Source organism: Balaenoptera physalus, assembly GCF_965194825.1.
Source record: "Balaenoptera physalus genome assembly, chromosome: 13".
Lineage (NCBI taxonomy): Eukaryota > Metazoa > Chordata > Mammalia > Artiodactyla > Balaenopteridae > Balaenoptera > Balaenoptera physalus.
The window spans coordinates 9,054,524-9,081,584 of record NC_138892.1 but is presented as its reverse complement, the minus strand read 5'-3'; the positions used below and the strand labels follow the sequence as shown (position 1 = coordinate 9,081,584).

At 36.0% G+C, this 27,061-nt stretch overlaps 1 protein-coding gene across 2 annotated transcripts in view; it reads right to left on the bottom strand.

Moving 5' to 3' along the window:
* ENTHD1 (ENTH domain containing 1) overlaps positions 1 to 26,002 on the bottom strand; it is a 69,391-nt gene extending 43,389 nt beyond the window's left edge. The window contains exons 1-2 of one of the 2 annotated variants that reach the window (XM_082420654.1): positions 25,409 to 26,002; positions 6,334 to 6,457 (exon numbers count right to left, since the gene is read on the bottom strand). In XM_082420654.1, the coding sequence (XP_082276780.1) occupies positions 6,334 to 6,457; positions 25,409 to 25,540 (256 nt within the window). In that variant the 5' untranslated portion in view covers positions 25,541 to 26,002. Of the gene's footprint in view, positions 1 to 6,324; positions 19,714 to 25,408 lie in introns of those variants that run through there. The other variant, XR_014252495.1, reaches the window with a different exon arrangement.
* Between the last annotated feature and the right edge of the window lie 1,059 nt (positions 26,003 to 27,061).

Sequence of the window (27,061 nt, the reverse complement as noted above, 5' to 3'; positions counted from 1 at the left end):
AATATCACCTCACACCAGTTAGACTGGCCACCATTAAAAAGTCTACAAATAATAAATGCTGGAGAGGGTGTGGAGAAAACGGAACCCTCCTGCACTGTTGGTGGGAATGTAAATTGCTGCAGCCACTATGGAGAACAGTACGGAGATTCCTTAAAAAACTAAAAATAGTTTTACCATACGATCCTGCAATCCCACTCCTGGGCATATATTCAGAGAAAACTATAGTTCGAAAAGGTACATGCAGCCCAATGTTCATAGCAGCACTATTTACAATAGCCAAGACATGCAAGCAACCTCAACGTCCACCGACAGAAAAATGGATAAAGAAGATGTGGTATATATATATATATATATATATATATATATAAAATGGAATATTACTCAGCCATAAAAAAGAGTGAAATAATGCCATTTGCAGCAGCATGAATGGACATTTCACAGCTGAGGAAATATGAATGAGCCATACACATATGAAAATAGGCTCAGTTTCATTACTAAATAAAATACACTTTAGAACAACGAGATACCAATTCTCACCCAACTGATTGGCAATTTTTTTCAAAAATGACAATGTCAAGTGTTGGTGAGGACACGGAGCAACGTGAACTTTGGAATACAGTTTGGCTTTATCTAGTAAATTTGAAGACGCTCATATTGAACCATCAGCAATTGCACTCCCAAATATATGCCCTAGAGAAACCTGTCCATGAGAACCAGGAATCTTGTAAAAGTATGTTCATAAACAGCATTGTTTGCAATACAAAAAACCTGACACACAGTACTGATGATAGTATTCTAGAATGGAATAAATACATCCTAATATATGCATACAGTGAAATACTATACAGCAGTGAAAATAAATGACAACAATATACACACATAGATGAATCCTAAGAACATATTACTGAGTGACAGAGGAAGTCACAGAAAAATAAATTCTGAATGACTCCATTTAGATAAAGCTTAAAAGCCTGTGAAAACTAAATAATATATTGTTTAGAGTATAAACATAGGTAGTAAAACTAAAAAGAAAAGCAAGAAATGATGAGCACAAAATTCAAGAGTGGTCCCTCCGAGAGTGAAGGAAAGGGATGAGGCCAGTGAGGCAGAGACGGAGTGTTGGTGAGGGTGTGGTGAGTGCTCCCATCCACTGCAGGCCGGAGTGTAAACAGCCCATCACTGTGTGCCTCGGGAGAGGAAGGGCAAGGAAGAAAAGAAGAACTGAGGATGCTGTACCAGAATCACTTTCCCACTTCACTTTTGCCTTGGGCTGAAGGTGCCAAAATCATAACATGGAAATTAGAACCGTCTGTTGATGGGATAAGTTTATGAACTGGACAGAATTTACCAACAGAAATTCAGAATAATGCACTTTAGAATCTGCTTCAAAATGAGGAAAAATATCAATAAAAAGCCTACTTTTTTGAGAGAGGAGAATAATGTCATTTCATCATTATTTTTAACAGTAAAAATACGGAAATAACTTAAGTGACCATTAACATAATACTGGTTAAATAAAATAAGATACATTCACACTATGGCAAATTATTATAATAGTTCCAAAAAAAAGGAAATTTTAAAATGGATCAGTGAAACAGAATAGAGTCGTAAAACAGGTACTGTTAAGTACAGGTTAAAGAGTCATTTCAAAACAGTACAGAAAAATGAACTGAGACGACCGGCTGCCCACTGACACTATCTAAAACCATTCACAAAGACTTTAAATCCCAAAGGATTAAAGAACCAAAACAATTAAAATAAAATATGGGTAAATACATACTATGAACTTGGTGTAGGAAAAGTCTTCTTAAAAACACAAAAAAACAAAAGCTCTGAAGGAAAAGAGTAATAAATTACTACACGAAATACAAAACTTCCATAAAGACACCAACAAAACAAAAAACTTCTATAAAGAAAGTTTAGAGACAATTCACAGCCTGGAAGGTGATATTTGCAACATATGTAATAGAAAGGATTAGTAACATCTATGTAAAAATGCTACAAAATCAATTTTTTTTAAAGATTTTTTTTTGATGTGGACCATTTTTAAAGTCTTTATTGAATTTGTTACAATACTGCTTCTGTTTTATGTTTTGGTTTTTTGGCTGTGAGGCATGTGGGATCTTAGCTCCCCAACCAGGGATCGAACCCACACCCCCTGCATTGGAAGGCGAAGCCTCAACTACTGCACCGCCAGGGAAGTCCCGACAAAATCAATTTATATTAACAACAACATACAATCCAAAAGAAAAATAGGTTAAGGATATAAGCAGGCAATCCTGCTTATCCAATAGAAGAGGAAATAGAAATATACAACTAATACGTGGAAATGTGCAGATTATACCTACTATGCAATGCAACCTTTATCCAAGTGATAAAAATATAAGACTTGAAAAATATCAAGTGCTGGTGAGGGTGTGAGTGAATAGGTACTCTTGTATACTGCAAGCCAGTGTAAATTGGTATTGATATTTTGAGGGCTAATTGGCACTATTAACTAAAATGAAAATGGGCATACATTATGACCCAGGGATTCCATTCCCAGGGATTTGCCCTCAAGAAACACTCACATATGTGCAGGAAGCTATTGACTGAAACATTATTTGCAATAGTGAAAAATATAAAACACCAAAATGTCTATCGGCATGGAAATAAACTATAAAATCCAGGCATTGCAAGAGTTTAAGAAACACATAGTAAATCTCTAAATATTGACATACACTGAAGGATTGACAAGTGATACTGCTTAGAAAAAGTTTCCAAAAAATACAGAACAATGTTCTAAAACAAAATAAAGTCAATTCTACATACTTCTAAAGGTACATGTATGTATGTAAACACACAAAGAAAGGTCTGGAGAGTAACCAACCAATTGAAAACAACAGTTTACTCTGGACAGGGGAGTGTGTTGGGGTAAGGGACAGTCAAGAGGGATTTTAGTTCCATCTACAGAATTCGGATGTTAAAAGTCAGAATATATTCACTTATTTACATAATTTAAAAATAAATAAAACGTATTAAATTATTACGATACAAAACTAGAAATTCTATTTTTGGGGTATGGGCAAAGTCCTGCAGGAACACACTGAAAGGAGAAACTAGATTAGTGTGCAGAAAGATTTTATAGCAATAGTGACATTTGAGCTGGGCCTTGCTGTTTGAATAGGATTTTGTTAAGCATTCATTATTTGATGGAGAACTGCGGCAGACTGTACATTCCAAAGATGACTGTGCTAATACACATCCCATCCCATATGCTTTTCTTTCAATTTGCCATTGACAGTTGTCCATGGAGAGGTAGGCATCTACGTACCCTCCCTTTGAACTTTGGCAAGTCTTTTCTATTGCCTTGATAAACTGAATGGGGAGGAAGTTCACAGCATGACTTTGAGATTATTCAGTTTCTGTCTGGTCCTTTCTTTCACAGGATGTTCAACCTTGGAACCCAGCCACCATGCTATGAGGAAGCCCAAACTAACCCATGTGGAGAGAGTACATAAAGAGGTTCATGTGGAGAGAAACTGAGGCCCCCGGCTGACATAGCAAGCATCAACTACCAGACACATAAGTGAATGAGGCTTCAGATGATTCCTGTCCCCAGCATCTGTGTTCTCGGGCTGAAGCCCAGACATAAAATAACGTCACGGAACAGAGACAAGTCATCCCCACTGTGCCCTGTCCTAATTCTTGACCCAGAGAATCCATGAGCAGAATAAATGGTTATTTTGCACCATAGAAGCTTTAGAGCAATGTGTTACACAGCTGAAGTAACTGGAACAAAGACATTCTAAAGAGGAAGTAACAGAATGTCATAAAGTATTGTGAATACTGGCAGTATTGGGTGATGAGGCCAAAAAAGGCAGGCTGGAACCAGACTATGGAAAGTCTTATATGACAGTAAAAAAAAATTAGACTTACGGGCAGTGGAGGATTGTTGAAAGCTTTTTAGCTGGAAAATGAAATGCTAAGATCTACGTTTGCAAGATATCTCTGAGATCAGTGTGAAGGAAAGACTGGAAAAAAGAAAGACTCAAAAATAGGAAAACCTCCTCCAGTTAAGATGAGTCCTAAACAAGTAAAATGGTGGAATCATCCCTCAAGTGACATGTTTTGTGACCTTCTTCCTCTTAAGGGTTGCCTCTGATGCTCATTTATACTCAAATTCACTTGTATTAAAATGCTGGCAGAGAGAAACATGTAACACGAAAACCTGCACAAGGATATTTACAGCAGCTTTATTTATAATTGCCAAAACTTGGACACAACCAAGATGTTCTTCAGTAGGTGAATAGATAAATACTCTAGTATATCTTATTCAGCACTAAAAAGAAATGAGCTATTAAGCCATGAAAAGACAAGGAGGTACCTTAAATGCACACTACTAAGTGAAAGAAGCCAATCAGAAAAATTTACATACTGCATGATTCTAACTATATGACTTTCTGGAAAAGGCAAAACTATGAAGACAGTTAAAATATCAGTGGTTTCCAGGGGTTAGAGGGGAGGGAGGAATGAATAGTCAGAACACAGAGGATTTTTAGGGCAGAGAAATACTCTGTACAATACTATAATGGTGGATACATGTCTTATACATTTGTCAAAACCCATAAAATGTACACCACTGAGAATGAACCACAGTGAAAAGTATGGTCTTTGCGTGATTAAAAATAGTGTTAAAGTAGGTTCACTGATTGCAGCAAACGTACCACTCTGGTGTGGGATGCTGACAGTGGGGGAGCTGTGCTCGTTTGGGGACAAGGGTTATATGGGGAAATCTCGGTACCTTCCTTCAATTTTGCTGTGAACCTAAAACTGCTCTAAAAAATAAAGTCTGTTCAAAAATATTAGGGGGTGGGGGCTTCCCTGGTGGCGCAGTGGTTGAGAATCTGCCTGCCAATGCAGGGTACACGGGTTCGAGCCCTGGTCTGGGAAGATCCCACGTGCCGCGGAGCGACTGGGCCCGTGAGCCACAACTACTGAGCCTGCGCGTCTGGAGCCTGTGCTCCACAACAAGAGAGGCCGTGATAGTGAGAGGCCCGCGCACCGCGATGAAGAGCTGCCCCTGCTTGCCACAACTAGAGAAAGCCCTCGCACAGAGACGAAGACCCAACACAGCCATAAATAAATAAATTAAAAAAAAAAAAAAGAGTAGGAACCAATGTATCTGCAAGATTTAAAAAAAAAAAATTAGGGGGTGGAAATGTTAGGAGATATTAAAATACAAAAACATTTTCCTTACTGTTCTTCTTTCAAACTTCTGGATCTGGATCAGTTTACATAAAGTGTATTCTAAGAATACAAAGCAAGCTGTCTAAAAAATTGTAACCACTTATAACCAATTATTCATGTGAATAATGCCAACCTTGTACTACAGATATCACCATAACCCACAATTTCTTGTTTTTGGGTCTATTAAAATATCCTCATCATTCTCACAACTGGCTTTATAAGAAAACTATATACATATGAACTTGTAACATAAACCTATACTAATAAACTTAAGTTTTAATATTTTGGATATCAGGGTGCTATATAAGGGGAAAATTTAGGTGCATGGTCCAAAGATGAGGGAGAAGATGTAACTCAGAACATAAGGAGCCAACTCTGTGAAAAGGAAAAGGATGCCTGGATGAATATAAAAGCAAAGATATACAAGGGAATGAAAGCTACTGAGAACATTTTGTTCTCATCTTGGCAGATCTTTCATCCTATTTTCTGAGAAAATCAAGAGGAAGAATGTATTGAAAACTGAGAGTTCATGGAGAATAGACGGGATGGAGTGGCTCGACAGTGGATCAATCAGATCTTGAGCAGCAGTAGAGCCCAGTTGGAATTTGATAGAGTAATTTATTGGAGGCCAGTTTTGGATAATTTTATACTGTGCCACTCTCTAATGTTAATTACTCAAGAGATGATTAACCAATTTGTGGTATACCATGCATCATGCTTTTTCATATTTTCATCTAATGCTTGCTTCTGAAAAATATCATAATTTAAACTCTTCATCAAAGGGAAGATTAATACAAACAAGAGAAGGAACTAAAATGAATTTTTCTGCTTTAAAAAAATTTATAAAAGATTTAAGGCTTGTAGTTAATAATTTTTTCAATAAAACAATGAAAGAGAAAAAAACATTGAAACAAATGGTAAAATAAGGTTACAGGATCCTGTGTGGGTTGAATTTATCCATGCTAACCCTGTCCCTAATGACCAAAGTTAAATTAAAGCCACTGTTGCTATATTTCACAAAATAAAATCTGATGAAAAACAATTCCTGTCCAGTGTTTCTTATTCATGTTTCTGAGTAAAAATTTTATTCTTTACCTAATTTACCTGCATCCCAGAGGTTACAGACATCTGTTTGCCCTTCTGACAACCATGTAGTTGACGAGATAATGGAAGCAGGAATTGTCGGCAAAACTGGCTTTGGATCATCCTCATAAAATAACATCAGGTCCTTATGGAAAACAAGAGAGCACATGAAAGTAGAAAAAAAATTAATCCCACTGCTTCAATATGCTACAACGAATGGACAACTTATGGAGATACAATGTGCCTCTATGTGCTAACATCATCATAAATACATTTTGACTGAAAGAACTTGCACGTAAGTTATCTACACGTGGGTGTCCACTTAGTGTTGGGTGGTATTCGGCCCTTAAGAATCCCCACTCCCTTTGCAGCAACGTGGATGGACCTAGACAATATTATGCTTAGTGAAATCACTTACATATGGAATCTAAAAACTAATGCAAATGAACGTATATTCAAAACAGAAACAGACATATATATAGAAAACAAACTAGTGGTTACCAAAGGGGAGAGGCAAGGGGGAGGGGCAAATTAGGGGTATGGGATTAAGAGATACAAACCACCATGTATAAAATAGATAAACAACAAGGATAAACAACAAGGACAGGGAATTATAATCATTATCTTGTAATAACTTTTAATGGAGTGTATCTGTAAAAATACTGAATCACTATGCCGAACACCTGAAATTAACATAATATTGTAAATCAACTATATACTTCCATTAAAATAAATAAATAAATAATAAAAAACTATAACTTCCAACTATAAAAAAAGATTCTCACTCCTTGCTAAAGACACCTAGTGCAGACAAGCAATGATTTTGTTTGGGGCATTAACTTTCCCTACCACTCCTTGAGCATCCTTAGAACATACTATCTCAGAGGCCAATTATTCTGTTTTATTGGTAATAACATAGCTACCTGTGTGTATCTTTTATCCATATTTAAAATTTTAAACTTTTTATCATGGAGTAAAAAGTAGCCAATAAGCCAATCATATAGGTTAAACAACAATCAACTCAGAGCCAGTCTTGTTTTATTTGTATCTTTACCACTCCTCATGTGTTTTATTTTGAAGCAATCTTAGATATATCACTTATTTCAACATGTATCTCTAAATGATAAGAACTCTTTAACAATAATAATTATTTTACACCTGTAAACTTTACAATAATTCCTTAATGTCATCAATTATAAACTGTTCAGATTTTCAATTTAACATAAGTATCATAAATAGGTTTTTCTACAGCTAGTCTGGAAAAGGATCCAAACAAAGTCTACACAGTGGGATTGGTTGACCTGTCTTTCTTCCCCCATGAATGGGGGATAATTTTTTTTGCCGTACTTTATTGAGGTATGATTAACATATCGTAAAATGCAAAACCTTAAGTGTAAAGCTCAGTAACTTTTAGCATTATGTGTATACTTACATAACCACATTTCCTTGACTCCAGAAAGTTCCCTCAAGCTCCTTTCCAGTTGATACTATACTCCCGCCACCAGTAAACAGTATTCTACCTTCTATCACCATCAATAAGTTTGCCTGTTTTTGAACTTCATATAAATGTAATCATACCCTATTTATTCTTTTGTATCTTATTCCCACTGCTTAACATAATATTTGTGAGATTCATCCATATTTTGTGTGTATCGGTAGTTTGTTTGTTTGTTTTTCTATAAGAAGTATTCCATTGCATGAAAATATCTCAATTTGTTTATCCATTCTCCTGCATATGGACATTTGGGGTGTTTCCATATTTCAGCTATTACGAATAAAGCTACTATGAATATTCTTGCACAAATCTTTTTGTGGACAAATGCACTCATTACTCCTGGATATTTACATAGGAGTAGGATGGCTAGGTCATCGGATAGGTTTATTTTTAACTTCATTAGAAACTGTCAAACCACTTTCCAAGTGATTTGCCACTTTTCATAATTCAGCTTTTATTCTGAAGTCATTGTAGATTCATATCCAGTTGTAAGAAATAATACAGAGAGATCCTGTGTATCCTTTATCCAGTTTCCCCTAAAGGCAACATCTTGCAAAATTATAGTACAATATCATACCTAGGATATTGACATTGACATGATCGAAATACAGAACATTTCTATCACCATAAGGCTCCTTCCTGATGCCTTTTTATTACCATGCTCTGCTCCCCACAACTACTAATTTATTCTTCATTTCTGTAATTTCGACATTTGAAGAATGCTACATAAATGGAATCATACAGGATGTAACCTTTTGGAATTGGATTTTTTCACCTGGCATAATTCCCAGAGATTCATCCAAGTTGTTGCGTGTATCAGTAACTTGTTCCTTTTTATTGTCAAGTAGTATCCATGGTATAGATGTATCACAGTTTGTTTAACCTGTTATAGGCCTTCTAGATTGTTTCCAGAATTGTGCTATAATAAAGCTGCTGTGAACACAGTGTATGAAAATAAGTTTTCATATCTCTGAGATAAATGCCTAACAGTGAAACTGCTGGGTCATATGGTAGCTACATATTTAGTTTTATAAGAAACTGTCAAATCATTTTCCAGAGTAGCTGTACAATTTTACATTCCCACCAGTGATACATGAGTGATCCAGTATCTCTGCATGATCACCAGCATTTGGTGTTGTCACTGTTTTTTATTTTAGCTATTTTGATATTTCATATTTCAAAATTATATATTCCTAAAGGCTAATGATGTTGATCTTTTCATCTGTTTATCTGTTACCTGTATTTGCTGAAATGACTGTTTATATCATTTGCCCATTTTCTAATTGGATTGTTTGGTTTTTAACTGTTGGGTCTAGAGATTTCTTTATATACTCCAGATATTAGTTCTTTGCTGGTTATGTGGTTTGCAAATGTTTTCTCCCAGTTTGTGCTTTGCCTTTACATCCTCTTAACAGGGTCTTTCACAGAGCAAAAGTTTTCAGATTGTGATGAGGTCTGACATCATTTTTGTTTTCTTTTACGGATCGTGCTTTTGGCCAGCCCTAGACCCCAAGACTTTTCTCAAATATTTTTCTAAAGTTTTATAGCTTTTCATTTTACATTTAAATCTGTGATCCATTTGGAGTGAATTTCTGTATAAGGTTTAAGTTGAGGTTCATGGTTTTGCCTATGAATGTCCAGCTGCTCCAATATCATTTGATGAAAAAGTTATCCTTCTCCTTTGAATTTCTTTTGCACTTTGTCAAAAATCAGTTGGCTATATTTGTGTGGGTCTATTTCTTGGTTCTCCATTCTGTTCCGCTGACCTAAGTGTCTCTCTATCAATACCACACTCCCTTGATTACAGTAGCTATGCAGTAGGCTTTAATATCAGGCAGAGTGATTACTCCCACTTTATTCTTTTTTTTTTTTTTCCAAGATGGTTTAAGCTATTCTAGGGCCTGTGCCTTTACATATAAATTTTATTTATTTATTTATTTTTAAAAATCTTTTGGCCACACTGTGCAGCATTTGGGATCTTAGTTCCCAACCAGGGACCAAACCCATGCCCCCTGCATTGGAAGCACAGTCTTAACCACTGGACCGCCAGGGAAGTCCCTCCATATAAATTTTAGAATAAGCTTATTATCTATGTCTACAAAAACTTTGCTGAAATTTTAATAGGAAGTGCATCAAACCTATAGAGTAATTAGGGGCATTTTTACTATGACATCTTTACTATGTGGAGTCTTCCAATCCATGAACATGGTAGGTGTTTAATTGGGTGGTTTTAATTTCTTTCATCAGTATTTTATAATTTTCAGTATACTGATCCTGCACAGGTTTTGCTATAATTATACCTAAGGATTTCATTCCAGGGAAGTGATTATAAATGGCATATGTCTTAATTTCAGTTACCACATGTTCACTGTTAGTATATAAAAATGCAGTTGATTTATGTATGTTGATCTTATATCCTACAACCTTGTTGAATTCACTTACTGGTTCTATGAGGTTTGTTGTATCATTTCCTTGAGATTTTCTATGCAAACAATCATGTCACCTGTAAATAAGGACAGTTTTATTTCTTCCTTTAAATTTTGCATGCTTTTCCTTTCTTTTTCTTGCCTTATTACAGTGGCTAGAACTTCCTATACTATGTTGAATAAGAGTCCTTGCCTTGTTCCTTATCTTAGAGGGAAAGTGTTCACCCTTATTTATGATGCCAGTGTAACCGAAAGTGGGGTCCGGCTGCTCGCCGCTCAAAAGCCAATAAAGAGGCCAGACTGGTGGAAAGGAAAGTTTGCTTTATTTCAGATGCCAGCAACTGGGGAGGGGAGGGCGGACTTCTGTCCAAAGGCCGACTCCCCCCCACTGACAATCCGTGAGCAGGAGCTTTAATGGGCTGAGGGAAGGGGGTACGTGCAGAAACAGCACTGTCAACTCTGACAGTCATCTTGAAATTGGTCATTGGTTGTCTGATCAGCGTCATCTTGATTGTTTGAAGTACAGTTAATCTTCAGTTCCAGGATCAGTTTGTTCCCATTTCCTTGGGGCCAATTCTCGGAGTTGTACCAGCTTATGTCATGGCTACAGTCTGGTCATCATGTAGTTAACTTCTTCTACCTGGTGGGGGTTTCAGTATCTATAAGACACGTCACAGGATATGGCTCAGAATATTATCTATAGCCCTTGAGAAGGAGCTAAAGGTCCTTGACTATGCTCAATGACTAAACTATTATTATTTGGTCTTCTTTGACTGTTTTCCTTTGTTTCTGCATTTTCTCACTTCTCTGATTAAACTTATTCTTTGGCTAAAGCTTTCCCACAGACAAAAGGGAGGCTGAGGACATGGGGGACATAGACCATAGGGTCCTGCTCCATTATACTAGCTGTAGGTTTTGTATAGATGATCTTTATCAATTTAAGGAAATTCCCTTCTATTTATAATTTGCTAAGAGTTTTTATCTTAAATGGGTATTGAATTATGTCAAATGCTTTTCTGCATCACTTGACATAATCCTATGATTTTTTCTTCTTTAATCTGTAGGTATGATGAATTACACTGACTGATTTTCAATTGTTGAACCAGCCTTCCATACCTAGATCAAATCCCACTTGGTCATGGTATATAATTCTTTTTATACATTGTTGGATTCAACTGGATAAGTCTTTTTGAGGATTTCTGTATAATTTCATGAGAGATAATAGTCTGTATTTTCTTTTTTCATATTGTTTTTGTCTGGTGTTGGTATCAGGGTAATACTCGCCTCCTAAAATGAATTGGGAAGTGTTCCCTCCTATTTTCTGGAAGACACTGTATAAAACTCATGCTAATCCTTCTTTAAAAGTTTGGTAGGGAATTCCCTGGCAGTCCAGTGGTTAGGACTCTGAGCTTCCACTGCAGGGGGCATGGGTTCAATCCCTGGTCAGGGAACTAAGATCCTGCAAGCCTCTCAGTGTGGCCAAAAAAAAAAAAAAAAAAAAGGTTTGGTATAATTCTCCAGTAAAACCATCTGGGTCCAGAGTTTTTTTTTTTCAGGACACTTATACTATAAATTCAATTTTTGTACAGTTGCAGGTTGTAGTTCATCTTGTTTGAGTTTTAGTAGTTTGTACTTTCTTAGAAATTATTCTATTTCTTCTAAGTTGTCAACTTTATGAGCATAAAATTGGTAGTAATACTTTATTGTCCTTTTATGGCTACAGGAACTGCAGTGATATCCCATTCCATCCTGATACTGGTGATTTGTATCTTTTCTCTTTATCTTTGTCAGTGTTACTACAGGTTCATCAATTACATATTTTTCAAAGAACTGGCTTTTTGTATCATTCATTTTCTCTGTTAACAGCTTTCCTGTTCTCAATTTCATTGATTTCTGCTCTTTACTATTTCCTTTCTTCTGTTTCCTATAGGTTTATTTTGCTTTTCTTAGATTTTTTGAAGAAGGAACTTAGATTATTGATTTTAGACCTTTTCTCTCTTTTTTTAAAATTATATTCCTCTTTTCTAATTTAAGCATTTAGGGCTATAAGCTTCCTTCTCACCTCTACTTTAGCTGTGTCTCATATATTTTGATATGTTGTGTTGCCTTCTCATTTAGCTCTATGTATTTTAAAATTTCTTCTGAGCTTCCTCTTTGACCTATGGATAATTTAGAAGTTTTTTAATTACCAAAAAAATTTTAAGGTAAAATTCACACAATTCAATTCTGATCTATTGGGTTCCGGCAACTCTTCTTGCTTACATCCCTATCTTCTTTCTCTGACACTCAGAATCCCAGGTCTCAAGGACACCAAAGATGAAGAAAATAAAGTACCACATGATTATTATTTGATTCACACCACATTATACTCACATAATCTCAGATAAAAAATACCAACATCTCAGAATAAAAACACCAACTGAATGAAAGGTAAATTTTATTTTACATTTTTAGGGATTATTTTCTTTAGTTCACTTTTGTCTTATAATTATGCAAAATATTTCCAGGGTTCCAGTGACAAATCTAAGAACAAGGTATAATCAAAGAAATCTAGCTTCTATTTCCCCTCTCTACTTTATTCTCTCTGTCCCCTTATGAGCAACCTACCTTCTTTCCTTCTTTTCTTTTTTCTTTCTTTTTCTGTATTTCTTTCTTTTTTAATGTTATGGTTTATCTTTACATGTTACTTCTTTAATATAAACAAATGGAAAATCCAGGAATGGGGCCAAATATAAATGGGAATTTATTATGTGATTGAAGTCACAGTTCAAATCAATGGGGAAAAGATAGATTATTCAACAAACGATGTTGAGACAACTGATTATCATTTGTAAAAATTAAAATTTAAAAGTGGATCTCTAGGGACTTCCCTGGTGGCACAGTGGATAAGGCTCCACGCTCCCAATGCAGGAGGCCTGGGTTTGATCCCTGGTCAGGGAACTAGATCCCACAGGCATGCCGCAACTAAGAGTTCACATGCCACACGTAAGGAGCCCGCGTGCCTCAACTAAGACCCGGAACAACCAAATGAATAAAAAATTTTTTTTTTAAAAGTGGATCTCTAACACTCTCCATCTATCAAAACAAATTCTTGATAGATAGCATTTAAATACATTTTTTAAAATTAAAGCATAAAAAGACTGGGATAGTTTCTTACAAAAATAAACATACTATTACCACACAGCTCAGCAATTGCGCTCCTTGGTATATACCCAAAGGAGTTAAAAATTTATGTCCACACAAAAACCTACACATCATTGTTTATAGTAGCTTTATTCATAACTGCCAAAGGTTGGAAGCAAGCAAGATGTCCTTCAGTAGGTGAATGGATTAATAAACTGTGGTATATCGAAACAATGGCATATTATTCAGCACTAAAAAGAAATGAGCTATCAAGTCATGAAAAGACATGGAGGAATCTTAAATGCATATTACTAAGTAAAAGAAGTCAACCTGAAGACTCCACACTGTATAATTCCAAGTATATGACTTCCTGGAAAAGGTAAAATTATGGAGAGTGTAAAAGAATAATTGGTTGCCAGGGTTTAGTGGGGAGGAAGGAATGAATAGGTGGAGCACAGAGGGTTTTTAGTGCAATGAAACTATCCTCTATATTATAATGGCAGATACATAACATTATACATTTGTCAAAATCTTTAGAATATACAACACCAGGAGTGAACCCTAATGTAAACTATGGCCTTTGGGTGATACTGAAGTGTTAATTTAGGTTCATTGATGATAACAAATGTACCACTCTGATGAGGGATAGTGATAGTGGGGTGTGGGGTGGGGATGGGGGTATATAGGGAAATCTCTGTACCTTCTTCTCAATTTTGCTGAACCTAAAACTGATCTAAATAATAGTCTGTTAAAATAAAAAGCCAAGGTGACATTTTATAAAGTCTTAGACTAGAGAAAGTCTTTTTAGAAATGACTTAATATCTAGAAGCTGTTTAAAAAAAAGGCACATTTGACTACATTAAAATTAGATTTCTATAAGGCTGTGATACTGTGATCATAGTAAGAAATATATATTTGGTCTTTGTCCGTGGTTCCTGGCACAGAACTCCTAAAATGCTTATAATTTCCTAAATGGTAAGAGTACTAGGAGCATCTTGTGTTCTAACATTTGGTCTTTGACCCTGGTTCCTGACACAGAGCTCCTAAATCCCTTGGAATTTCCTGGGCGATAGGAATGTCTTTTGTTCTAATGAGGTGACTCTTGGTGGGCTCCTGGATAGCTTCAAGACGGGGACTGGTCACAAGAAAGATCAAGCCATGATTAGAAACTTGAAACTTTCAGCCCCTAACCCTCACCCTCCAAGAAGGGAGAGGGGTTAGAGATTGAGTTAATGATCAATCATGCCTACATGATGAAGCCTCCATAAAAAATCCCCAGACTACAGGGTACAAAGAACTTCTGGGTTGGTGAACACATCTACATGCCAGGAGGTTGGTACACCCCAACTCCACGGGCACAGAAGCTCCTGCACTCAAAACCATTTTGGATGCATTTTTGGATCTCACCCTATGTATTTCTTCATCTGGCTGTTCATCTGTGTCCTTTATCGTATCCTTTATTATATAATAAACCAGTAAATGTAAATGTTTCCCTGAGCACTGTAAGCTGTTCTAGCAAATGATAGAACCTAAGGAAGGGGTCATTGGAACACCGATTTACAGTGGTCAGCCAGAAGTACAGGTGACAACCTGGGACTTGCAATTGGTATCTGAAACAGGCAGGGAGAGGGAAGTCTTGTGGACTGAGGCCTTAACCTGTGGAATCTGACACTGTCTCCAGGTAGACAGTGTCAGAAACAAATTAAATTGTAGGACACCCAGCTGGTGTCAGAAAATTGCTTGAGGTGTGGAAAACCCATGTCTCTGGTGTTAGAAGTGAAATGTGGTAGCAGTATGACAGTAAAGAAGAAACACAGGAGGAATGATGTGTTTTTCCTTTACAAAGGCAAAAAAAAAAAAAGCCCATAAATAAAGTGAAAAATCAAACGAAAAACTAAAAATGAATAGATAAAGGACCAGATAATAGGCTAAATATTTAACAAATAGCTCTAGAAACTGATAAAGAAAAAGGTGAGAAACCAAACAGAAAAATGAACAAAGGACACGAATAGAGTTAATAAATAAAAAGAAACCCAAATGCCCAATAAACACATGAAAAGTAGTTCAATCTCATATACAATTAAGATAAAACAAATTAAAACAAAAATTTTCTACCTCAGACTGACGAATAGGTAAAAATTTGATAATACTCAGTATTTGCAAAGATGAGGGGATACACATTTGGTGAATATAAATTGGTACAACTTTTGGGAGGACAATTTGGCAGTACTTTTCAAAACTAAAAATAAACATGACCTTTCAGCAATTCCACTTCTGGGACACCATCATAAAAACGTATGTATAAGGTTGTTATCGCAACATTGCTTTTAAGAGACAAAAACATAAAAAATCCCAAGATGATTACCAACAGGGATTGGTTAAATTAAGATTCATTTATACATCAAGAATACAGCACAAGATAAATAAGTACTAGGGATGTAATGTATAACATGATAAATATAATTAACACTGCTGCATATTATATATGAAAGTTGTTAAGAAAGTAAATCCTCAGAATTCTCATCACAAGGAAAAACATTTTTTTCTTTTTCTTTTATTTTGTATCTATATGAAATGATGGATGTTTACTAAACTTAATTGTGGTAATCAATTCATGATGTTAAAAAAATAAGAAAACAAAAAGAAAAATTCTTGGCAGCTGTGCATTCTATTTGAAGTTGTGATAAGAACTAATTTTTATGTTTACTGCTGATAAAGAGATTTTTTTTAAATGTCCATTTTCGATGCAGCATTGGAAATCCCTTACAATTTTAAAGGAAAACCACATACCCTTGACTCTTGGCCTCTGTCTCTTTAAGTTCTCTACCTCCAGGCCTTAAAGCAGCAAGGGTGGTACCCTCACTGTCCAACAGAGTTTTCTTCAATACTAGAAATGTTCTAGTCTGCACCATCCAACATGGTAGCCTCCAGCCACACGTGACTGTTGAGCATTTGAAATGTGGCTAGTGTGCCTGAGAAACTAAAGTTTTCATTTCATTTTATTAATTTAAATTTAAATAGTCACATGTGTATAGTAGCTACCTTAGGAAAGTTGTAATATTTGTGAACAGAGGTTGATTATTGATACTTCTATTAAGTGTGTGAATTAGTCCCCTGTTCTTTCTCTCCTTGTGTTTAGATCTTTTTTGAAAAATTAATAATAATGGTGATAATGAAAAAAGAATACAGCACATCTATATGTACTAATATAGAAATATATCCATAATATATAGTTTAGTGAAAAAAGCGTATTTTGGAACAATTTACATCAAATGATTGCATTTATTATATAGAAAGATGAAGATATATTATTTAGTTAAAAGCATGTATATCTTGAATGAATGAGCAGTATATCTTGAATGAATCCATTTAGGTAAAAAATGTATGGACACAGAAAATTTCTCCCCCAAAATTCATAAAAACTTTGTAATAATTGCCTCTGAGGAAGGGAACTGAAAGAGTATAGAGAAGTAAGAAGAAACTTTGTTTTTCACTCTTTACCCTTTTATATTGTTTAAACTTTTTTCAACAAGTATTTTCTAACTTAAAAAGAATAAAAGCCCAAACATGAAAATAAAGGACTTTTAAGCACAAAGCAATGATGCAGAAAAGAGGCAAAAGGATGGTGAATTAACATAATTAGAATAAGTATAACTTCCATTTCTCTAACAGCTTTGATGAGTTCAAATTTTTGCAAATATAATAAATGATATGCTAATAGATCCAAGGATAAAAACTGTTTACTCTTCACCTAACAAACAATAAACAGAGGCAGTAAGAAGTAAACAGTTATCTTCTGTCACTAGCGATTTAGTAACGCACAACTACACTGAAGGCTTTGGTCAGATTTACTTTTGTGTGAACCAATTTATAGCATCCCTAACTGTTGCTATGGAAACAACTGAGACCAAAAAAATCATAACCTCATTGTTGAATCTCCTCAAGCAAGAAAAGAGGAAGGTCTTTTGAGCTGGTGAAAAGCTACAAATAGTCTTATTAATTAGCAAATTTAATAATAAAAATTCTGGACAGTACACAGAGAGAAAACTCATCCAAGTGTCATAAATTTAAAGGTTTTCCTTAGTTTTGACTGTATCAGAGGCAAGTACTATTCTGCTTTTGAAAGCCCTATTCAGTTAAGAATTTTATTTACTGCTTTTAGATCATTTTCACATTTGTAGAAAGAGAGTAGTTAAAGAAGTTTCCATTTAAAGTTTTTAAAAGATTTTTTAAGCACTCCTCATTTTGCCTAAGCAATCAACGATATCATTTCTTTCTCACTCTGTATTAAAAACATGAGAATTTTAATGTAGATGCAGTACATTTGGCAACAACAATTAGATTTACTATTCAACGTGGTAGGTTTTGTCTTCCGCTACAAAAGCAGATTACTGAAGAGGACATATTGGATTGCATCAAATGTTCATGACAGTAATAACAGTAATGCTTGTCAGTAGGACGATGGAATAGTGTCCTGATATAGTAATGCTTTGAAAAAGGAAAATCTAGCTTTAAACATCTTTTGAGATAAGGGTATCATTTTCTGCTCACAGATATAAGATGTGAAATGATGTAAATCAATTATGGTGGGTTCTTCTAAAGCAAGAAAAAACAATAAAAATGAGAATTTAAAGACTGATTTAAAAAAAAAAAACCACTAGGTGATATTTTATGTCTTTGTTACTCTCTAAAGCATATAAGATTATTCAAGTCTATTCTCTTCTTTAAAAGCCATCAGGAGCAAATAAACTGATCTCAGATTTTAAAATCATTTTGCCTTAATGTCATACCTTTGAAAATAACCTATGTATTTTCAATCTGTGGACTATTATGCAATTAAGAAACAGTGAAATTTTAATTTTATGTACTTTTCTGAGCTGCTAGAAAATCTTGTAAATCCAATACTTAGTTGGTTGGGGAAAAGGGCTGGGAACAGAATGCCAAGAAATAATTTCAACTCTCCCTCATAGGAACTGTGGCAGAACACTAAACAAAGCACTCTGAGCAGGAGGCCAAACAAGCCTCTATCCCAGGAAAAGAGGGGAAGGGAGCTAACACTGAGTGTCTACTCATTCATTCATTTCACTTTTCATTAACAAGAATCTGGCAGCTGAAGATTCAATAATGAATAAGACTAGAAAGGTCTCTAAAGCTCCTGAAAAGGAGCTTTCCTTTTAGTAGGAGAAACACACATAAAACAGAAAAATGAATCAATGAGATAATTTCATACAGTCTTGAGTGGAACAGGTTTCCAGTCAAGATGGTTCTATGTGTTCATATTTCAGGGATATGTGTTCTCCAAACACATAGTAATGAAAGAGAAAATACAAAGGTGAGAATTAAAGGTACAGTCATGCTAAAAGACAAGATGAACATCTTCATGGATGAGAGCACGAACACAAAACACATGATGGTAAGGAGGTTGAAGCTGTGGACCTTTGGGATTTGGGGTCCAGAAAAAGGCAGAGAAAACCAGGAGCTTAATTCCAGAGCGGTAAACACAGATTTAAAGTGACCATCCAAGAGAGGAGTGCTAAATATGGGCTCACTGCTTGAAACTATGCCAGGCATTGGGCTCCACTACTTACAAAGGAAGTTGAAATAACCTGGCATCAGTCACAGCCCGGGACTATGGCTTCTGGAAGTAGTACACAAGCAGGCGAGAAGACACAGACTAAACTTCACTAGCAACTGAGCCACAGCATCCTTTGGTCTGGGGGCCGGATCTGCAATATCTCTGACACGAGCAAAAGAAAGGAGCCCCAAGCTGCCCGGGTAGGTTCTGAATGTGCTACGTAGTCCCAGGTGTCAGGAGGAGGCAAATGAAAAACTGTTAGGCAGGAAAGGTTAAGGACACTCAGAGAAAAAGAAAGATAAAAAACTTGAGCCACTCAAGGAGAGCTTACAAACCAGTATTCCAAAACACAGAAAGAAACTGAACCCACTCCTGACAAAATGAAACTAAGAAATCTAAAAAGCATATAAAACTAAGTATATTTAGTTCTCAAAAAGAAAATGGAAAGGATAGCATTAATTTAAAGGAATAAAAAAAACAAGAGGCCAAGACAGGCAGAGATGAAATAAGTACAAATGAATATCCTGTAAAAAAAGCAATGCAATAGCTATCGAAATAAAACACTTAATGGACTGGGAAAATTCTAGAGTGGACAGAGGTGAAAGGAGAAGAAAATGAACTGGAAGATCGTTCTGATTAATTACCTAAAATGCAGCATGGAGACATAATGAAACAAAAAACTACTTTTTTTTTTTAAGTTTTTTTTTTTAACATCTTTATTGGAATATAATTGCTTTACAATTGTGTGTTAGTTTCTGCTTTATAACAAAGTGAATCAGCTATACATATACACGTATCCCCATATCTCTTCCCTCTTGCATCTCCCTCCCTCCCACCCTCCCTATCCCACCCCTCTAGGTGGTCACAAAGCACCGAGCTGATCTCCCTGTGCTCTGAGGCTGCTTCCCACTAGCTATCGGTTTTACATTTGGTAGTGTATATATGTACATGCCACTCTCTCACTTTGTCCCAGCTTACCCTTCCCCCTCCCTCTGTCCTCAAGTCCATTCTCTAGTAGGTCTGCATCTTTATTCCCGTCGTGCCCTAGGTTCTTCATGACCTTTTTTTTACAAAAAACTACTTTTAAAAGCAGTTGTTGGGGACAGATGGTTACTAGACTTAACATGGTGATTATTTCATAATGTATGCAAATGTCAAATCACTAGGTAGTATACCTGAAACTAACATAATATTGTACATCAACTATATTTCAATAAAAATTTTAATAAAATAAAGCAGTTGAAAGACATAGAAAATGAGACATTAAGTGGCCCAATATATACCTAAAAGAAATTAAGCAGAAAAAAAAAATTTCAAGGAGATAGAGAAAAAAATATTATTTGAGGAGCTATATATGCCAGAATTAAAGATGTGTGTTCTTATGTGAAAGTACAAATAGAAGTAAGTAGGTACATGCCTGGGAAGGTCAGAGAACACTGAAGAACAGAGCAGGTTCCAGTTCTGATTCAGTGGCCCCCTCCCTCAGGATCAAGCTTGGAGATACTATAAAGGGACGACATCAAAATGAGAAGAATTTTTTGTTCTAATTCTGTGAAAAATGCCATTGGTAATTTGATAAGGATTGCATTGAATCTGTAGATTGCTTTGGGTAGTATAGTCATTTTAACAATATTGATTCTTCCAATCCAAGAACATGGTATATCTCTCCATCTGTTTGTGTCATCTTTTATTTCTTTCATCAGTATCTTATAGTTTTCTGAGTATAGGTCTTTTGCCTCCTTAGGTAGGTTTATTCCTAGGTATATGGGATGAAGATCTAAATAGACATTTCTCCAAAGAAGACATACAGATGGTTAAAAAGCACATGAAAAGATGCTCAACATCACTAATTATTAGAGAAATGCAAATCAAAACTACAATGAGGTATCACCTCACACTGGTCAGAATGACAATCATCAAAAAATCTACAAACAGGGCTTCCCTGGTGGCGCAGTGGTTAAGAATCTGCCTGCCAATGCAGGGGACACAGGTTCGAGCCCTGGTCTGGGAGGATCCCACATGCCGCGGAGTGACTAAGCCCGTGAGCCACAGTTGCTGAGCCTGTGCGCCTGGAGCCTGTGCTCTGCAACAAGAGAGGTCGCGATAGTGAGAGGCCCGCGTACCGCGATGAGGAGTGGCCCCCGCTTGCCACAACTAGAGAAAGCCCTCGCACAGAAACAAAGACCCAACACAGACATAAATAAATAAATAAATAAATAAATAAATAAATAAATAAAATAATTTTTTAAAAAAATCTACAAACAATAAATGATGGAGAGGGTGTGGAGAAAAGGGAACCCTCCTACGCTACAGTGTACTCCTACACTGGTACAGTCACTAGGGAGAACAGTATGGAGTTTCCTTAAAAAACTGAAACTAAAACCATATGATCCTGCAATCCCACTCCTGGGCATTTATCCAGAGAAAACCATAATTTGAAAAGATACATGTACCCCAATGTTCATTGCAGCACTATTTACAATAGCCAGGACATGGAAGCAACCTAAATATCCATCAACAGAGGAATGGATAAAGAAGATATGGTATGTATATACAGTACAATGGAATATTACTCAGCCATAAAAAAGAACAAAATAATGCCATTTGCAGCAACATGGATGGACCTAAAGATTGTCATACTGAGTGAAGTCAGACAGAGGAAGGCAAATATCATATGATATTGCTTATATGTGGAATCTATAAAAAAGGCTACAAATGAACTTATCTACAAAACAGAAATAGAGTTACAGATGTAGAAAATAAACTTATGGTTAACTGGGGGGTAAGGGGGAGAAGGGTAAATTGGAAGACTGGGATTGACACACACACACACACACACACACTATTATATATAAAATAGATGATGAATAAGGACCTACTGTATGGCACAGGGAGCTCTACTCAATACTCTGTAATGGCCTATATGGGAAAAGAGTCTAAAAAATAGTTGGATACATGTATATGTATAACAGATTCACTTTGCTGTACACCTGAAACTAATACAACGTTGTAAATCAACTATACCCCAATAAAAATTTTTTTAAAAATGAGAAGAAAACCATGAGGGGCTGCAGGGGAGATGGCGTGGCTATTCTGAACTGGTATGTTTGTGTGTGAGGGGGGTGAGGGTGTCTAGTTGGCTTCAGCCTGGGGCAGAAGGTGGCCTGTGCAATGGTTGAATAAAATAAGGAAGGAGTTGGTGGAATTACTGCCCACTCACTGCCTTGGAACCTGCCTGCGCACCTGCTGTGAGTCAGAGAGCTAAACTCGGGAGGGAGTGCTTCCGGTGAGTGCAGCAGCCCCGAGGAGGTAAGAACACTCAGTGGGGACTGACTAGGTAGGCTTGAGAAGATGTTTCTTCACACTTCCTTTTCCGATCCCCCAGGGCAGATGGTTTACAATTTAAGGAGTGCCTCCCTCTAAAGCTGCTTCTTCTTGGGGTGCTAAGGATAAAGATCTAATTTGAGGCATTGATCCTCAGAGTGAGGAATGATTAACTCTGGTATTCTTGGAGGGAGCAGGGAGGGGACAGAGGTGCTCTCCACCATAGAGTCCACTTCCCCTACATTCCACTTAAGCTGATAGGGCTGACACAGACAGGTCCGACCTCTAGCAATCCTAGACAGAGCAGCCATAACCCCAAGGGGTAACCAGTCATTTGAGGATCAAAACTATTAAGAAAAAACTGAATTACAGGTTTCTTCAGAAGCACAGATATTAGAAAAGATGGACTAAGAATTTAAAATAAACTTAATACACATACTAAAATAAATAAGGAAAGGGATAAGCAATACGAAACAGGAAAAAACACAATAAAAAGAATGAAATAGAAATATTAAATATCAAATGTAAAAACAGAATGTTGAAATAGAGAACACAGATGGGATAAACAGTGGAATGAACATAGCTGAGAACAAATTATTAAACTGGAAGATCAGATTGAGAAACTGTAGAAGAAGAAAAAAGAAAACAATAAATAGGAACTCTAAAGAAAAGTTAAGAGATGTGAAGATAGAAAGAGAATAACTAATATCCAGATAAGAAAGAGAGAAAATGAAAATAAACAGTAAGGAATATTTGAACCAGAGATAACTGTCTCAGAATTAAATAAAGATGAAAGACCTCCCACTGGAAAGTCTCATTGGGTGACAAAGAAGAGAGAGAAGGAAAATCACACTTAAGCATATTAGAGTAAAATTTAAGTCTTTTCAACAATGGTGTTGAAACAATTGGATATCTGTAGGGAAAAGAAATTTTTTTTTTTTTAAAACCTCAACCTATACTTCACACCTTATACAAAAATTAAATCAAAATAGATCACAGACCTAAATGTAAAGCATGAAACTATAAAGCTTTTAGGAGAAAATCTACACAACCTTGGGTTAGACAAAGAGTTCTTAGATAAGACACCAAAAGCACGATCCACAAAATAAAAAATTGATAAATTGGACTTCACCAAAATTTAAAACTGTTGCTCTGTTAAGATATTGTTAAAAAGAAAAGACAAGCCACAGACTGGAAGAAAATATACGCAGGTCACCTCTCTGACAAAGGACTTGAATCCAGAATAAATGAAGAATTCTCAAAACTCAATGGTAAAAAACAACCTAATTAGAAAATGGCTAAAAAATATGAATACATATATTTAACCAAAGAGAAGTTATGATGGTACAAATAAGCACATAAAAAGATGTTCAATATCATTAGCCATTTGGGAAACACGAATTAAAACCACAATGAGATCTCACAAGAAACCGAGTAGAATAACTAAAATAAAAATAGTGGTAATACCAAAAGTTGGTGAGGATGCAGAGAAACTGGATCTCTCATACACTGCTGGTGGATGTAAGACGGTACAGCCACACTGGAAAACCGTCTGACAGTTTCTTAAAAAACTTAGTATGCACTTACCATGCAATCCAGCAAGCGCACTCTTGGACATTTATCACAGATACATGAAAACTTCACATACGAAAACCTGTACACAAATGTTCACAGCAGCTTTATTCATAAACAGCCCCAAACTGGAAACACTCAACTATCCTTCAGTGGGTGAATGGTTGAATAAACTCTGGTACATCTATACTATGGGATGCTACTTAACCATAAAAAGGCATGAATTATTGATTCATGCAACAACCTGAGTGGCTCTCAAGAGCATTATGCTGAGTGAAAAAAAAAATCTATCTCAAAAAGTTATGTACAGTCTGAGTCCATTTACACAACATTCTAGAAATAACAAAACAATAGAGATGGAGAAAAGATTAGTGGTTGCCCATATATGGGGTTGGGAGGAGTGGGATGGGGTGAATAGCAGGAGGAACTTCTTTTGTGGTGATAGAACAGTTCTGTATCTTGATTTTGGTGCTGGTTATAGGAATCTATACTTAGGATGAAATTACATAGAACCCACACACATACACACACAATGCAGGTTGAAAAAATGAATACTGAATTGAAAATTTGAAAACTGAATAAGGTCTGTAGTCTAGTTAGCATAACATGCCAACGTTTATTTCCTGATTTTGATATTGCACTACAGCTATATAGAAGTCAACACAGGGGAAAGCTGGGTGAAGGGTACATGGGACTCTGTACTGTTTCTGCAACATTCTGTAAGTCTATAATTATCTTGCAATAAAAACTTTTTTTAATGCATAGAGAAAGATGGACTGTTCAAAAAATTAAATATTGCTTATCCACAGGGGGACAAATAAAATAAGACCCCTATCTTACACTATATAGTAAAATTCTAGAGGGCATAAAATTTGAACATTGGAAGAAAAAATAAGACACCTTTATTATATTAGGATTAAAAAAAGAATTTCTTAAATAAGATTTTAAAAAGCACGAACTATAGGGCTTCCCTGGTGGCACAGTGGTTGAGAACCTGCCTGCCAATGCAGGGGACACGGGTTCGAGCCCTGGTCTGGGACGATCCCACATGCCGCGGAGCAACTGGGCCCGTGAGCCACAACTACTGAGCCTGTGCGTCTGGAGGCTGTGCTCCGCAACAAGAGAGGGCGCGACAGTGAGAGGCCCGCGCACCGCGATGAAGAGTGGCCCCCGCTTGCCACAACTAGAGAAAGCCCTCGCACAGAAACGAAGACCCAACACAGCCATAAATAAATAAATAAATACTTTAAAAAAAAAAAAAAGCACGAACTATAAAGGAAAACTTTAATTTAACCTTATTCTTATTTAAATGTCTGTATAACAGAAGACATCAAAAACAAAGTTAAAAGACAAACACAGTTTCTCTTAGAACACACGAAGCTGGAAAAAGCAAGAAAACAAATTCTCCCATAGGGCCTCCAGAAAGGAATACAGCCCTGCAGACACCTTGATTCTGGGACAGTGAGACGGGTCAGACTTCTAACACATCGAACTCTAAAATACTACATTTGTGTTGATTTAAGGCACAAAGTTTGTGGTAATTTGTTAGAGCAGCAATAGGAAACTACTATAATGACTTACCTCTGTTGATTTCCAAGCATTAATCTTGACGGGTAGTGTTTCCTGGGACAACACAGTTCTGCTAGGCAACTGAATGTCTTGACACTGCTCTTGTTTCAATCCTGCCTTGGAAGTGTTTTCTGTCAACAACATAAAGCTAAGATTTTACTTTGACAGAAAAGAGTAATGTTTTCACATTAGCTCACAATTTTTAAGTTAATCACTTCTGAAGATCCATTTTGTCTACAAAATATACATCATGTGCCAATGGTTACCTATGAATATTAATCATTTAATATATCCCTTTATCATAATTGACAAGTTCAGACAAATTTTAAAAATACAAATTCAATTCTAGCCCTTTCTCCCATCAATGATTCAATTTTAAGTTTTATTATTTGAAACATTTTTTAAAATAAAGTATAATATAGTGTAGAAAATAGTTTGAAAATGAAAATTACTCAAATGAAATTTTAGCAAAGCAGGAATGACAATTATAATTATTCTAATAATATTTAAAAGAACTTTATTACTACAGTGTGAATTTCATATGTTCTAGGCAAAATTAGTCAGAAATGTATAGATTATTTTATAAAAAGAAACTTTTAAACAATATTAAAAAATTTAAACAAAAAAGAAATGCCAGTGAAGATAAGCTGATATATCTGTTTATATATTTTTGCTGAATTTAATGTTTTTGTAGTCTTAATATCACTTTCCTTCCTATGTTAATTACTATGTAAACAAAAGTATTAGCAGCAACTATATTTCAGCATATTATTGGGGACAACAAAAAGCATAAGAAATCTATCTTCAAACTGGTATATGCACACCTCTGGGGGTACTTGAAGACTTCCCAAGTCTAAGTACATAGATAGCTTTATGGGCATAGATAGCTTTAAAGGACTCAATTTCCAGATGCACAAGTTCTGTATATATTCTTACCAAAAACTGATCTGCCTGAGAATGCAACTGTGCAGAAGCATCTGGCTGGTTCTTTCCCCTTTCCCTTTCATAATCAACTTTCTCCCACTTTACAAAGAAAGACATTTTCTTCACCCATCTTATTATGGTGCATCTTCCGTTAAGATACAAGCATAATTGTCTCTAAGGCACCAAACAATAGTAAAAAAGACCGGTATAGGGAAGCTTCCTTTAATCAAGGCACGAAAAATCAAAAGTAGAGCTTCAAAGTTTGTCCTGTCTTATACCTATTTCTTTTAATCGCAAAGCATGGCACAAGCAACAGTTCTTTTGGTCCACACCAGGATGTGTGGTACTCAGATATATCACAGTGTGGAGGAGCAGGACAGTTGGTAAGTTTCATCTAATGTCCTTGTGCTTTCCATCCCCCAGTACTGTCGAAGAATGCATCATTCCTGAGGAAGAGTCCCATGAGAGAAGAGCAGAGAAAGCACCAGAGGCAGGGGCACCTTATTTCACCAACGCAACGTACTTAGGGCAAGGCTTCATGCCTTAGCTATTTATCTTAAGAAAACTGAGGAGTGTGAAATACAACCAGAGTGATGTCTGGTTACATGTTTATTTAAATAAAGTTAGATGTTTTCTGAAAGAAACTTTAAATCTGATTCTACTGGTTGTTTTCACAATGAGGGCCGACTTTGACAACTAGGTAAATATGGTAAATATTCTCCAATAATTGAATGAAACAAA